Source organism: Bos javanicus, chromosome 18, assembly GCF_032452875.1.
Source record: "Bos javanicus breed banteng chromosome 18, ARS-OSU_banteng_1.0, whole genome shotgun sequence".
In the NCBI taxonomy this organism is placed as follows: Eukaryota; Metazoa; Chordata; class Mammalia; order Artiodactyla; family Bovidae; genus Bos; species Bos javanicus.
In genome coordinates, this window is record NC_083885.1 from 54,104,276 (window position 1) to 54,116,812 (window position 12,537).

The window sequence follows — 12,537 nt, forward strand, 5'->3', positions numbered from 1 at the left end:
TGGGAGCTGCCCAGAGAGCACCCGTAGAACATTGCCCCACCGACATTCCAGCCTCGGGCGACACGCCGCTGGCGCTGTGGAAAGACCGCCAGGTGGCGCCCCCGGCGGGTCCCCAGCACTGCTGGGCTTCGCTTGCACGCGGGAAGCAAGTCAGGACAGGCCAGAAGGCCGTCCTCAGGGGCCGTGTTCCGCGGGGCAGACACAGGGCCTGGCCCTGCGCTGGGAGGCCCCCCCGTGGCTCCCCTTGCCGTCCTCCCCACCTCCTGCCAGGGTCTCAGTGCTCCCCAGCGCTCAGAGCACCTGCCCCGAGCGGCCAGCGGGGAGAGCAAGACGATCCGTCTCCCTCCACGCTCCCAGGGTGCGCGGCCATCTGGGTCCTGCATAGGCACCTTGCTGAGGCACTGCGCCAGGAGGCGAAGGGAGGCTGGCATGCCTGAGGGTGGTCCTCGAATTTCCGTCTGATCAGGCGCTGTAATATCCACTTCCCCCACCCCTGCAAGGAAGAGAAAGAAGGGGCGGCCGTCCTGTTGCCTAGTGGATAGGAAGGAGAGGGGACATCCTGGGCAGGCAGTGACATTATCGGCCCCGTTTCCTGCTTCCAGCCGGAAGGACGGATGAGGCCGGGCTCTTACATGAAGGTGCTGCTGCTCAAGTGCTTGATTAAAACAAACACAGCTGTGTGTTTGTCGTGCAGGCACCTAGGAGTGGCCTGTGCCAAGCTCGCATATGGAAGAGGGCACAGTCGGTTTATTAAGTGAGCCTCCGCGCCATCCGCACACTTCTCATGTTCTCGGGACAGTTGTTCATCCTCCCAGCCCTGCTCCCACCCTGAGCAGTTTACTTCTTTCCTTTTTATTGAAACTTAACAGTGAAGGATTTTGAAACTCAAGGCCAGACAAAAAACGTGTGCCCTTGACGTTGAGCTTTTAAAATAAATCTTGGGTTCAGAGAAATGAAGCTGATAATGGCAGCACATAATTAGTTCTTGTGGGTTTTAGATTACCAAAACACTGTTTTTATCAAGCCACACTCAAGTCTAAACATTTGCCTGTTTCCTGCTCTCAGTGGCTGTCCTGGCCGTCTTTACAGCCCCTCTCCCACTGGCTTCCCGAGTCTCAGCCTTGCTCCCAGGTGCTGAGTGTGTGTCTGGCTGTGAGCGCTGCATTGCAGGGTGTGGTGTCGCCAAGTGAAGGAGGCGCTGTCCTGAGCCTCTTAGAGACAAGGAGACGGCCACTCAGAGTCATGTCCCCGAGTCTCACAGCTGGCTGGTGTCACAGACAGGACCCAGACGGCATGACCCTTCCTCCCGCTGCTCCCGCCACCGTTGACGTTCCATCTGTCCTTCCTAGTCTAGCTTGAGGCTCCTCATACCTGCTTGCCTAGGCAGTGACCCTCTGGGGCATGTCACTTTCTACCGGAGTCCTTCACAGGCTTCCTGAAGAGCAAATGGGTTTGGAGAGTCTGGGAAGCTCCAGGGATGTAGGCAGCCCTGTACACGGTGTATCTGTGGAAGAGGATCCGGAGCGTTCATCCACCCACAGGAGCCTGTGCCCCAAAGCAGTTAGGTGCCACTGTATTTGTTAATGAACGCCTTGTCCCCCCACCCACCTGCACCATCTCTTCACGGGGTCCTCCTGTGATCTTCACGAGCCCTGGGGTCCTAGAGATGAGCCTCAGCTCTGACAAGTGGCCGCACTCAGATCTTGACCCGGTCGGCCCCGGACCATTCTCGTCTTGCTAGCCCAGGCTGACTCTCGCCTCCAGGGCAGGCCAGGTCCACTCAGGAAGGGGGCGCCAGGACCCCGGGAAGCACGGTGGTCCCCACCCAGACTCTGCAGCCATTTGGGCAGGGTCTGATTCCTAGACCGAAAGGCTGATTGCTGCCACCTCCCTGAGCCTCAGATTCCTTATCCTGGAAGCGAGGTGATAAGAGCCCCAGCCTCCTAGGATCGTGAGGACTTGCTGAAGCAGGCCTGGCTTGAATGAAGCGTTTCATTTGGGCTAGCTTTTCCCTGTCTCAGGACACTAGGGGACATGTAGTCCTTTTGATGAACTCTAAGAATTCCCCACCATTGCCACCAGCTGTTCCAAAGGGCAGATGCGCAGAGGGTCCCTGACTCTAGGGAAAGGACAGAGCCCTGGTCTCGTGACTCCCCCCTTCCTGAGACTGTTGGTGCGGGTAGGCGGCGGCGCCCACCCGTCTGCTCAGGAGGCAGCAGGCGCTCTGCATCGGGATGCCCGTCTCCAGGGGCAACCAGATGAGCAAAGAATGGTGCCCTTCATGGAAGAGTCTCTGGATGGTGGGGGCCAGGAAGCTCTGGGCGTACAGTGTCCCCCTTCAGGAGCAGGGGCCTGGGGCGTGGAGGTGGGCTGGCCCTGGCCCCATGCCACTGCCAGGTGTGCCCGCCTGGGGCACGGCTTGTGGGGCGAGGATGGGGTTGGGCTGCCTTCAGAGCAGGCAGCACGGCCCTTCCCCCACTGCCCAGGACCAGCAGCTAGTCTGAGCCCCAGGCCCACCAGCCTTGGTCTTGGTTTTCTCTTTCCTCAGAAATCAATGACCGGGAGCAGAAGTTACACGCCCTTAAGGAGGTACTCAAGAAGTTTCCAAAAGAGAACCATGAAGTCTTCAAATATGTCATCTCTCACCTGAACAAGTACGTTGCAGGGCTTGCTGTTTGTCTTCCCCTCCTTGGAAACCCTCCAGTCAGGGCCAGTCGGCTGCGAGAAGAAGCTGAGCGGGGCTCTGTCCTCAGCTTGTTGGGTGCTGGCTCCTCCTCCTCAGGCTCTGTCCTGCTTCCGTCTGAGAGAGGCCTGTACGGCCCCCAGCCCACCCAAAGCTCGCTCTCCAGGATCCATGCTCCCTGACCGGTGTGACCACGTACTGGGCCCAGACAGGTGTCCTGTGGGAAAGAGTGAACGGGAGCCAGGGAAGCACATGGCTGTGGTCCGTTCCCACCTTTACTCCCACAGAGTAGGGTTGTTTTCAGCCAGACCTGTTCCTCTCCCGACAGGGTGTTGTTACGTGAATCCTGCTGTGGGACAGACACGCTGCCTTTCCGCACAGCCAGAGCAGTGTCCCCCACTTCGGGGGCCTCAGAGGACGGGGCCAGGGGAGCTCGGGCCTCAAGTCCCAGACCTAGGGCCTCTTCGGTTCTCAGCTTGCAGGGCGGGGTTGGAGGCAGGAGAACAGCCGGGGAGGCGGAGCCCGAGAGCACAGGTGGCGGGAGCCTCGGCCAGGCCCGCGCTGGAGCTCTGACCCCCAGTCTGGTGTCGCCCGCAGAGTCAGCCACAACAACAAGGTGAACCTCATGACCAGTGAGAACCTGTCCATCTGCTTCTGGCCCACCCTGATGCGGCCGGACTTCAGCACCATGGACGCCCTCACGGCCACGCGCACCTACCAGACAATCATCGAGCTCTTCATCCAGCAGTGCCCCTTCTTCTTCCACAACCGGCCAATCAGCGAGCCCCCTGGTGCCACGCCCAGCTCCCCCTCTGCCCTGGCCTCCACCGTGCCCTTCCTCACCTCCACGCCCATCACAAGTCAGCCGTCGCCGCCCCAGTCGCCTCCGCCCACCCCCCAGTCCCCAATGCAGCCGCTGCTCCCCTCCCAACTTCAAGCTGAACACACGCTGTGAGCCCCCGAGGCCTCGGGCTGAAGGAGACGAGGTCTTCTCTCTTGACGGGGTGGCACTGGGCCTTGAACAGAACCAGGCCTGCGGGGCGGGGCGGGGCGGGGAGGGTCCCCTCTTCTCTCGCCTTCTCCAGCCCGCAGCACTAGCAGCCGCCAACAGAAGGCGCAGGCTGGGCCGGCCAGTGCCCTGAGCCCAGCACTGCAGACCTGGGGTTGGCCGCAGGCCGTGGCGGGAGCCCTACCCTGTGGCATGAACCCTTTTGTGGACTGAACGAGGCAGGCAGGGGCCCTCCACACCCTCACTACTCCCGGGACCCTCCCCACCATCTGTGCACACCAGCCTCAAGGCCACCGCCCACTGGGCAGAGCCTGGCACTGGCCGGGAGGAGAAGATCCTGAGGTCCGGCTGCCCCAGGGCAGGGCCAGCAGCCCCTCACGAGGACACATCTCTCTGCTGCACCCAGCGCTCCCCACCCTTCGGGGGTGCGGCCTGCCCGGCAGCCTCCTTGGGAACATGTAGGCCGGCTCTGCCACCCTAAGGTACAGTCCCGTCTGGGGGCGTTGGCCCGGCAGGTCAGGACAGGGAGGGCAGCTTCGCCTGGACCAGGGAGCATGGGCAGCGTCCGCCCCCATGCACCCTGCCCCACTTCACAGGCTTTGGGGATCCATTCCCTTTAAAACAAAGGAACACTGGAAGAAAAATGGAAAGACATCCCTCCCCCAATAATTTTTAAAAAGGAAGAAAACTACAGACCTCAAGATGAAGCTCTCTCCCCACCTCTGCCAAGAGGCACACACGTGGAGGGCAACCTGTCTGACAGCAAGACCGGGGTGCCCAGGGGTGGCAGCCTGAGAGCCCGTTGGGGTCCCACTTACGTCCCGTCACCAGACCCCCCTCCCCCGCCCCAGGTGTACGGCTCGAGCCCCTTGGCAGAAAGAGCTGGGGGCCCGCCTGGCACCTGTCTGCCTTGGAGCACTGCGGTGCTGCGGGGACACTGCCCCGCCTGCACGGGGCGGGGGTGGGGTGGCGGGAGGTGCCAGCAGGCACGTGGGGGTTGGTTCCATGTGTTTGGTGTTGAAGTAGAATCATTTTCCTCCTGGGCCAGTAGGGCTGTCCGTGGGAAGTGAGCCATGTCAGGGGACTCCAAGGGTGTGACGGCTGCCAGTGCGGGCAGGGCCGGCCTTCCTGCTCCCCAGCCGTCAGCGCCCAGAGGAGCTGCCAGTACAGAGGCGGTCAGTCAGGACAAGGCAGCGTGCCTGCCTGTCACCATCCTCCATGGCCTCCCCCGCCCTTCCTGGCCTTTCCACTGGCCCCTGGGAGAAGCTTCCTCATCGTGCCCCCCTTTGCCCCAACCCACCCCCAAACAGCGACCCTGCTAAGGCTGCTACAGATACGGCTGCCCCCATCCCGTGGCTGGGCCATGCCTCCGCAGTGAAGAAGCCTGACTAAGGTACCCTGGGCATGGGGGCGTGGGGTGGAGGCCCGCCCGCCGCACAGTCCTCCGGGGGTCTCTTTGCACTTTAAGAAGCAGCACCTGTGGTATGTTTGAGGGCGCCTGACAAAGTAAGAGATGCCTCAGAACAGTCTTGGCCACCCCTGGCCCCAGACGCTTCCCACTGGCTGTTGGAGGGCGGGCCAGGCCCTGTGCTCACCGACTCTTCCTCTGGATAAGCTGGATGTCGCACTGTCTCTAGTTCTTGTACGGCAAAATAAGGTGCTTGGAAAAACTACATGTCCCCTGCGCGTCTTACCACCTCCTTAAGGACACAAGTCAGAAAACCTAAGGTACATGAACGTCTTACGTAAATGTCAGATGCCAGACCTTCTCTTTTGGCAGATCTGTGTCTGATGCTTTCTCGCTCGGGGCTTGGCTGGAGGGGGACGTTGCTTAGTTTTGACTTGAGGTCAGCAGACTCCTGCTTCTCTAGCCCTGCAGCTGCCCCAGTGCTGAGTCCCAGGCAGGTGTCCATGTTACTCCATTGATTAATCTCAGGCTTTTCCTAGGTCATGCTCGCTTATTCCCAGGCAGCCCGTCAAGGTATTGGGTGGGGGTAGAAGGGAAGCCTTGAGAGTGGCCTGGGACCACTGTCCCGTGTGTCAGCTAAAGCAGAAGAGGCTGCTTCCCTCCCACTGCCCAGCCTACGCGGCCACCTCTGTGTGGGCACACTGCACCACCCCGCCGCCTGCAACCTTGGCTCTGCACCAGGAACTCCACAAGCCCCAGCTGCCCTGCCTTCCCACCACCCCCCCCCCGAGACTGCGGTTCTCTAAGTGGTAGTGACTTCTGGAAGAAGAAAGGGCACCGTAAGGTGGACACCTGTGCTTTGCACCCTTAACCCTTGTGGGAGTAGTGGAGACCAGGCTTCCGCGGCTCCACGGGGTCGCCTCCGGTCCCACAGCGCCCCCTGCTCCAGCCCGGGCGGCTGCAGGGGCCCCTCGGGCCTGCACCCGGAATCCTGCCAGGGCTTTAAGCGCAGGTGGGGACTGGTGGCTCGTTCCCCAGAGAGCCACAATTGAACAGGAAGTTCCAGGGGTTCCTCTCTCTTTCCTTTGCTAACTTCTCATTTTCTGCTTCTCAGGCTGGCTTGGGCTTGGAGGACATTTCTCGATCGTTGCGAGTTGGCATTCCCACCAGCGCAGTGCTAGTTGCAGGGGCAGGGAGTGGTTGGTATTTGGACCAAATGGGCACTCGGAAGGGGACCCATGAAGGAGAGTGGGTGTGTGCGGGGGCAGGCCGACCTTAACTGGAACTCTGCCCACCCCACCCATTTATCTAGTGTGCTAAGCTCTAGAAAGTTCTCTCACAGGTCATTCTCATGTGAGTGGCACCACAACTCTAGGAATTGAGGGAGGGGCGGATGTTAATTAGCCTTGGCCAAAATGGGAAAGCCTGTTGGTGGAGTTACGGGACTTGTTCGCTGCCTCGCAGGAAATAGTGGGGCGCCTGGAAGCTCTTCCCCATCCAGTGTTCTTTAGACCCCAAAGGTGCAGACTCGAGGCCAGAAGTAAACAGCCCTGACTGAGTGTTCGGCTGGCTCTGGAGGGCGGCTTCACGGAAGGACGTGGCCCAGGGTTGGGCCGCGGCCTGTGAGTTTGCCGTCAGTTCTTGGCTGTGTTGCATGTGGTTATCACAGTGCATTTGTTCCTGCATTCTGTGAGTTCTTCCCAACACTTGACCTTTCGAGGATGAATGCTAAAATGCTGATTCCCAGGTTTTCCTCCAGGCTGAACGCATGCTGCAGGTGAGGTTCTTCTGGTAGGCTGTATCTTGGCCAGGGTGGGCAGAGGGTGACCTCCTCGGACCAGCACGCTGGCCAGAAGGGGCTGGAGAGCACGCCTCCGCTCGTCCCTACGCCTCAGTTGCCTGTGGAGGGGGCGGCCCTGGCCGGCTGCCTGTCCCCAGGCTGGGAGGTCAAGCCAGGTCGCCGCAGAACTTGTGATGCGAGCTCCTCTCCACCCACGCCCTCCCCCGTCCCCTCCTGCAGGGAGATCCACACTGCCTGGGGGCTGTCTCAGGTGTCGGCTCTGTTCTGCTTGGCCAGTGGCTGCCTTCCCAGGAGGAGGAGGCTCCAGGGACTTGGGCTGGCCGCTGGGGACAGCCACGGCACTCACCCCCAGGGCCTCCAGGTCCCGCAGACGCTGGACGCAGGTCTTGCCCTCCTGTTGCTTGGCAGGTTCAAGCCACGCGTTCATGCTTAGGTGAAAGGACGACTCGTGTGTGCTGGAAACCTAGGTCACATCTGCTGGTGGTCCCATGGCAGAAGGCCTGGGGCGGGGAGGGGCCTATACCACGTCCTGTCATCTCCTCCCGGAGCCGTCTTTCCACCGGCTGCTGGCTGCGGACTCCTCGAGGCTCCGAGGTGACTGTCCGCGCCTCCTGCCCAAGAGCCTGCCTCGGCCAGCTCCAACAGCAGTGATGTTACACCTCAGTGTAGTCGAGACAGGGCGTAAATTATTGTTTGCATTAAGAAGAATCATGTTCCCTGTGTACATTAAAAAAAAGTCTGAATTGTATGGGAATAAAACTTGTTTGAAAATTTGGAGCAGTGCTGCCGCCAGCTCATTTTTCTGGTACTTGTGTTTCACGTTAAACGACCTTTATATGTGTTGGATTAACATATTTTGAGTTTCTTGAGGGTGGGGAGGGGGAACATTAATGGTATTGAAATGTGTTAGTAGTCTGGCTGTATGCCCAAAATTCTGTTTCGCAGCAAAAGTGGAGAACTGTATGTAAAGAAAGTATAACAATTATTTCTCTGTATTTTAGGGGCTTTAACCAGGACATCCTCTAGTTGGCGTTAGGAATGTTTGCTTAATTTCCAGACTTTTTTTTTTAAACACATCGTGGGTTTTTTGAGGCTCCAACCTGATTAGTGCATGGTCAGCCATCAACAGAGGCTGAGCATCTCCGACTGAGGTGTTCTCCGTCTGGCTTTGTTTTTTAAAATCATGTATTTGCTACAAAGTATTGTACTTGTCTCAATGGGAATGGTGTACAAAACTGAAAAGGCCTTACGTGATCTGTATCATAGTTAATAAATCAATCTTGTAAAAAACCAAACCTGAGAGAGATGAAGGCGGCCCCTTCCCCGGCCCCTGGGTGCACGCCCACCAGGCAGGCCCCATGGGGACACTGGCTGCAGCCTCAGCCCATCAGGAGGAGCGCGGGGGCCTCGGGACCACGGGGCACGAGGGTTCCCCCAGCGCCCCGGGGAGAAGGCATCTCTAGCAGAGCCAAGGCCCGTGTGAGCTTCAGGCACCTTCCCCTCCACCCCCAGGACCGCTGCCAGCAGCCCCCACCAGCTCTGGCCTCCTTGCTTTTCTTTCCAGCAGAGTGATCCAGGCTTCCCTCATGGCACAGCGGTAAAGAGCTCGCCTTCCCTGAGTCGTGAAGATTCCGTGGAGGAGGGAATGGCAGCCTACTCTAGTATTCTTGCCTGGAGAATCCATGGACGGAAGAGCCTGGTGGGCCCCAATCCGTGAGATCATAAAGAGCTGGATACAACTTGAGCGCAAGCTCAGGGATCTGCTTTCCCCACGTCTTCTTGCCCCTGGTTGCTCCCGCAGTTTATTCTAGGTCATCAGGCCAAGCACCACCCACAGAGTCCTGCGGGCCACGGGGGCGCCCAGCAGGCCAGGCACCAGCGTCTGCAGCAGATGCCTTTCCCTGTCGTCTGAGCCGAGGCCACGCCGGTGGCTCTGGGATGGGATCCAGGGTTTACTCCCAGGTGACCCAGGGAAGTTAACCTCTCAGGACAGTGCCTCAGAGATGCCTCAGCCACTCAGGCTCGCTCTGCCCCATGCTGTCCCCTCCTCGCCCCGTCCTCCACGGCCCCCTCGGTCACCTCCCAGATGCCACCACTTCAGCTACCACGTCTGTTCTGGCCCAGGTCCTAATTCTGGCTCCCCTGGCCTCTGACGGACACTCTCACACCTTAATGGCCTCCCAGCCCTCAGTCTTTAAACCAAGAAGTTATCCCAGAACACCTGGCTCTGCTTTACCTATGGCAGTAGTGGGGACTAGGCACCCTGAGAGATGCCTCTCCCCTCCCCTGCCTGAGGCAGGCACGGTCCTGGATCACAACTCCTGCCCCGGCGCTCCGGCCCCACGCTGCCAGTCAGCAGGAGCCAGCAGGCACCTGAGCACAGGCCAGCCAGGGGCCCAGCCCTCTGGCCCCAGCCCACCTCCTCTCCCCGTCCTCCAGACTCCAGCCTCTGAGTCATTCCCGTTCTCCCGATGCACTTGATTGCTTCTGACTTCCAAGGCTTTGCACTGTTTCCTCTGCCTGAAATGCCTTCTGTACCTCACGCCCCCAAATCTCAGTGCTGCCCATCACATCCTCACCTGTCCTTCAAAGCCAGTCTTCCTCTAGAAGTTCTTCCCAGGCCCTTTTTTACCCATTGATGGACCCAACAACTACTGACCTGCTATGGTGATTTATGTGATTCCCAGAAAGTCTTCAACATTTGATCTTTATTTTTTTGGCCACACCAGACAGCAGGCGAGATTTTAGCTCCCCCACTGGGGATCGAACCTGTGTCCCCTGCAGTGGAAGCATGGTCCCAGCATTTGCTTTAAAAAAAAAAAGTTTCTACAGTATACAGTTAGCACTCAATATGTGCACTGATGTCATAAGCCCGTCTTTGTCTCTAGTTTTTGATGTTCAAGTGCCATGTACTCGCATATTTAACACCTCGCAGCCACTATCCACCAAAAGTGGAGAGCTTTGGGGGGCGGGGCCTGTGGCTTCCCAATATGCCTCTCAGCATCGAGCAGGTGCCTCGAGCGTGACAGGACTTCCGTCTGCAGAATTCAATGGTCGGTTTCAACCTTGCCTTTGCTTAGGCTTGTGCGCACTCAGTCGTGTCCGACTCTGTGACCCGATGGACTGTATGTAGCCTGCCAGTCTCTGTGGGATTTTTCAGGCAAGAATACCGGAGTGGGTTGCTATTTCCTCCTCCACAGTATGTTCCAAACCGAGGGACAGAACCCATGTCTCCTGCATTGGCAGGCAGATTCTTTACCACTGGTGCCACCTGGGAAGCCTTGCCCTTGGTCTCTCTAAGCCAGCCTCTCCCACGTGGTGGTGGTGTTCAGTCGTGTCCAAGTCTGTGACCCCATGGACTGCAACACACCGGGCCTCCCTGTCCTTCACCATCTCCTGGAGCTTGCTCAAATTTATGTCCATCGAGTCAGTGATGCCATCCAACCATCTCATCCTCCTTCAATCTTCTGCCTTTGTCATCCCCTTCTGCCTTCAATCGTTCCCAACATCAGGGTCTTTTCCTATGAGTTGGCTCTTCGCATCAGGTAGCCAAAGTCCTTGCAGTCCAAGGGACTCTCAAGAGTCTTCTCCAACACCACAGTTCAAAAGCATCAATTCTTTGGTGCTCAGCCAACTGCAGTGCAAACCTCTGCTCTGAGAACCACATTCCTGCCCACTTGCCTGTGACACTCTGCTTGCTGACTCTGCTGTGCATAACCACAGCCAGACTCCCAATCCCTTTCTCCAAATCTATCCATCCCCGCCCCCGCTCCCCCTACAAGCCAGAGACCCTGGAGACCTCCACAGGGTATTACTGTCTCCCATCAAGCCGCCCCAAGTTCTGTTTCACCTTCCACGTGGCTCTCACCCCTACCACTTGCCTCCTCGTTTCCTGCCAGCATCCTGATTGAATCTCACTAGCCCCCTCCTTGACCTTCTCCCTGGTCTCCCAGCCTCCAGTTTCACCCCCTCCCTTCCATCTCTCTGTGGCAGCCAGAGTAAGCTTTTCAAAACATATCTGTCCCTGCCACCCTTCTCTTGACACCTGGGGCTCCCCAGCACCGTCAGAAGCCAACTCTCCAGCGGGTCCTGGGAGGGCCCTCACCGAACGCTCAGGGAGGCTCCCCCTGCAGGCTGCAGTCCAGCCTTCTGACTCCTCAGGGGCCTGCCTACCACAGGTGCTATTCCCTCTAGACACTCTGTGCACCCTTCCTCGCTAACTCCCTCCGTAACCTTTAGATTTCAGTTCCCTGGACTCTTCCTTGGGAACGTCACCCCTCCCCCACCCAGACCGAGATGAACTCCTTTGCTTTCAAAGAAAAAAGCGTTCTCTTCAACAGCGTTTTCCCGTGTTACTCCTTTACGTTGTATTTGCCCATTTAACACACGTTTCCTGAGTGTTTATTTACTCCGTGCCAGTCCCCCAAGGACAAAGCTGGGATCCGACCCCTAGTGGAACAGACACAGAAAACAGTCCAAGAAATGAATGTATGCCTTAATGTCAGGCACGGATAAGATATTAAGGAGGATGTGAATTTGGGGGAGCAGAGCTGTTACTTGGGATGGTCGGGAAGACCTCCCTGGGGACGTGACATCAAGAAACCAGGATGAGGTGAGTCAGGCATTTGCCTCAGATACAAAACCTAAAGGGACAAGAAGTCAGAGATCAAGATAAAAAATTATTTCAATTCATGTTTTAAAAATCAAAGTCAGCCTCCCAAAATCCATGATGACCAAAATTTTAAGTAAAAAAAAAAAAAAAAAAAGACTTCCCTGGTAGTCCAGTGGTTAAGATTCTGCCTTTCTAATGCAGGAGGCATAGGTTCAATCCCTCGTTGGGAAAGTTCCGCAGGCAGTGCGGCCAAAAATAAAACCCTTTCTTAAGGCAAAAAGAAACAGATTCAGTAACAGTGCTGTGAAGCCTGAGTCAAAAGGAGAAATCGGTAAGACAGCCTGGAGTGGGGACGAAAGTGATGGTGGATGAGACAGTGAAAGTGGAAAGAAGAGATCCGAATATTTTAAAAGTCAGGGTGACTAGATGGCACAGTCTGCTCAAGATTGCCCCTGGAGATGAGAGGACTCCAGGGCTGACACAAAGTCTAATCAGCATCTGTTCCAGAAGCTGCAGCCAGCACGGAGCATGTACAGGCGCTCGCTAGCTCCAAGCCAACCGCCCGGAAGTGGGAAGGCGGAGTGTTACTCCTTGCGGCCACCAGGGGTCAGCAGAGCGCCGCCCTGCCCAGCTGTGGTCTGGCCTGGGAAGTGTTGGAAGCCCAGAGGGTGACGTTATTCAAAGGAGGGTGAGACACGACCGACTGAACTGAACTGAGAACGGGGCTGGAGGTGTCTCGGGAGCAGGCTGAGATTCAGGGGTGAGCTACTCTTCCTGGCATTTCACCCACCCTTCCCTCCATTTATTCACTCAGGGGGCCAGGCCACACAGTCTCATGGGGTGAGGTGATAAGCTCCAAGTTTGTCCTGAGGTCAGTGGGGGAGCCACTGGGTCCTATTTGCAGGAGCTGAGGAAGAGGGAGAAGTAACTGGGGATTCCAGAGATACCGCTCACAGGAACTCTGCCTCCAAGGTGGGGATTAAAGAGCACGAAGTTGCCATAAATGTCAGCAAGACCAAGCAAT

The 12,537-nt window shown here is 57.7% G+C and overlaps 1 protein-coding gene across 1 annotated transcript in view; it reads left to right on the plus strand.

The window, feature by feature from the left end:
- Positions 1–7,678, plus strand: part of ARHGAP35 (Rho GTPase activating protein 35) — a 115,109-nt gene extending 107,431 nt beyond the window's left edge. Inside the window, exons 6-7 of the mRNA XM_061388764.1 lie at positions 2,549–2,654; positions 3,281–7,678. Of these exons, the coding sequence (XP_061244748.1) occupies positions 2,549–2,654; positions 3,281–3,638 (464 nt within the window). The 3' untranslated portion in view covers positions 3,639–7,678. The remainder of the gene's footprint in view (positions 1–2,548; positions 2,655–3,280) is intronic.
- The last annotated feature ends 4,859 nt before the right edge of the window (positions 7,679–12,537 follow it).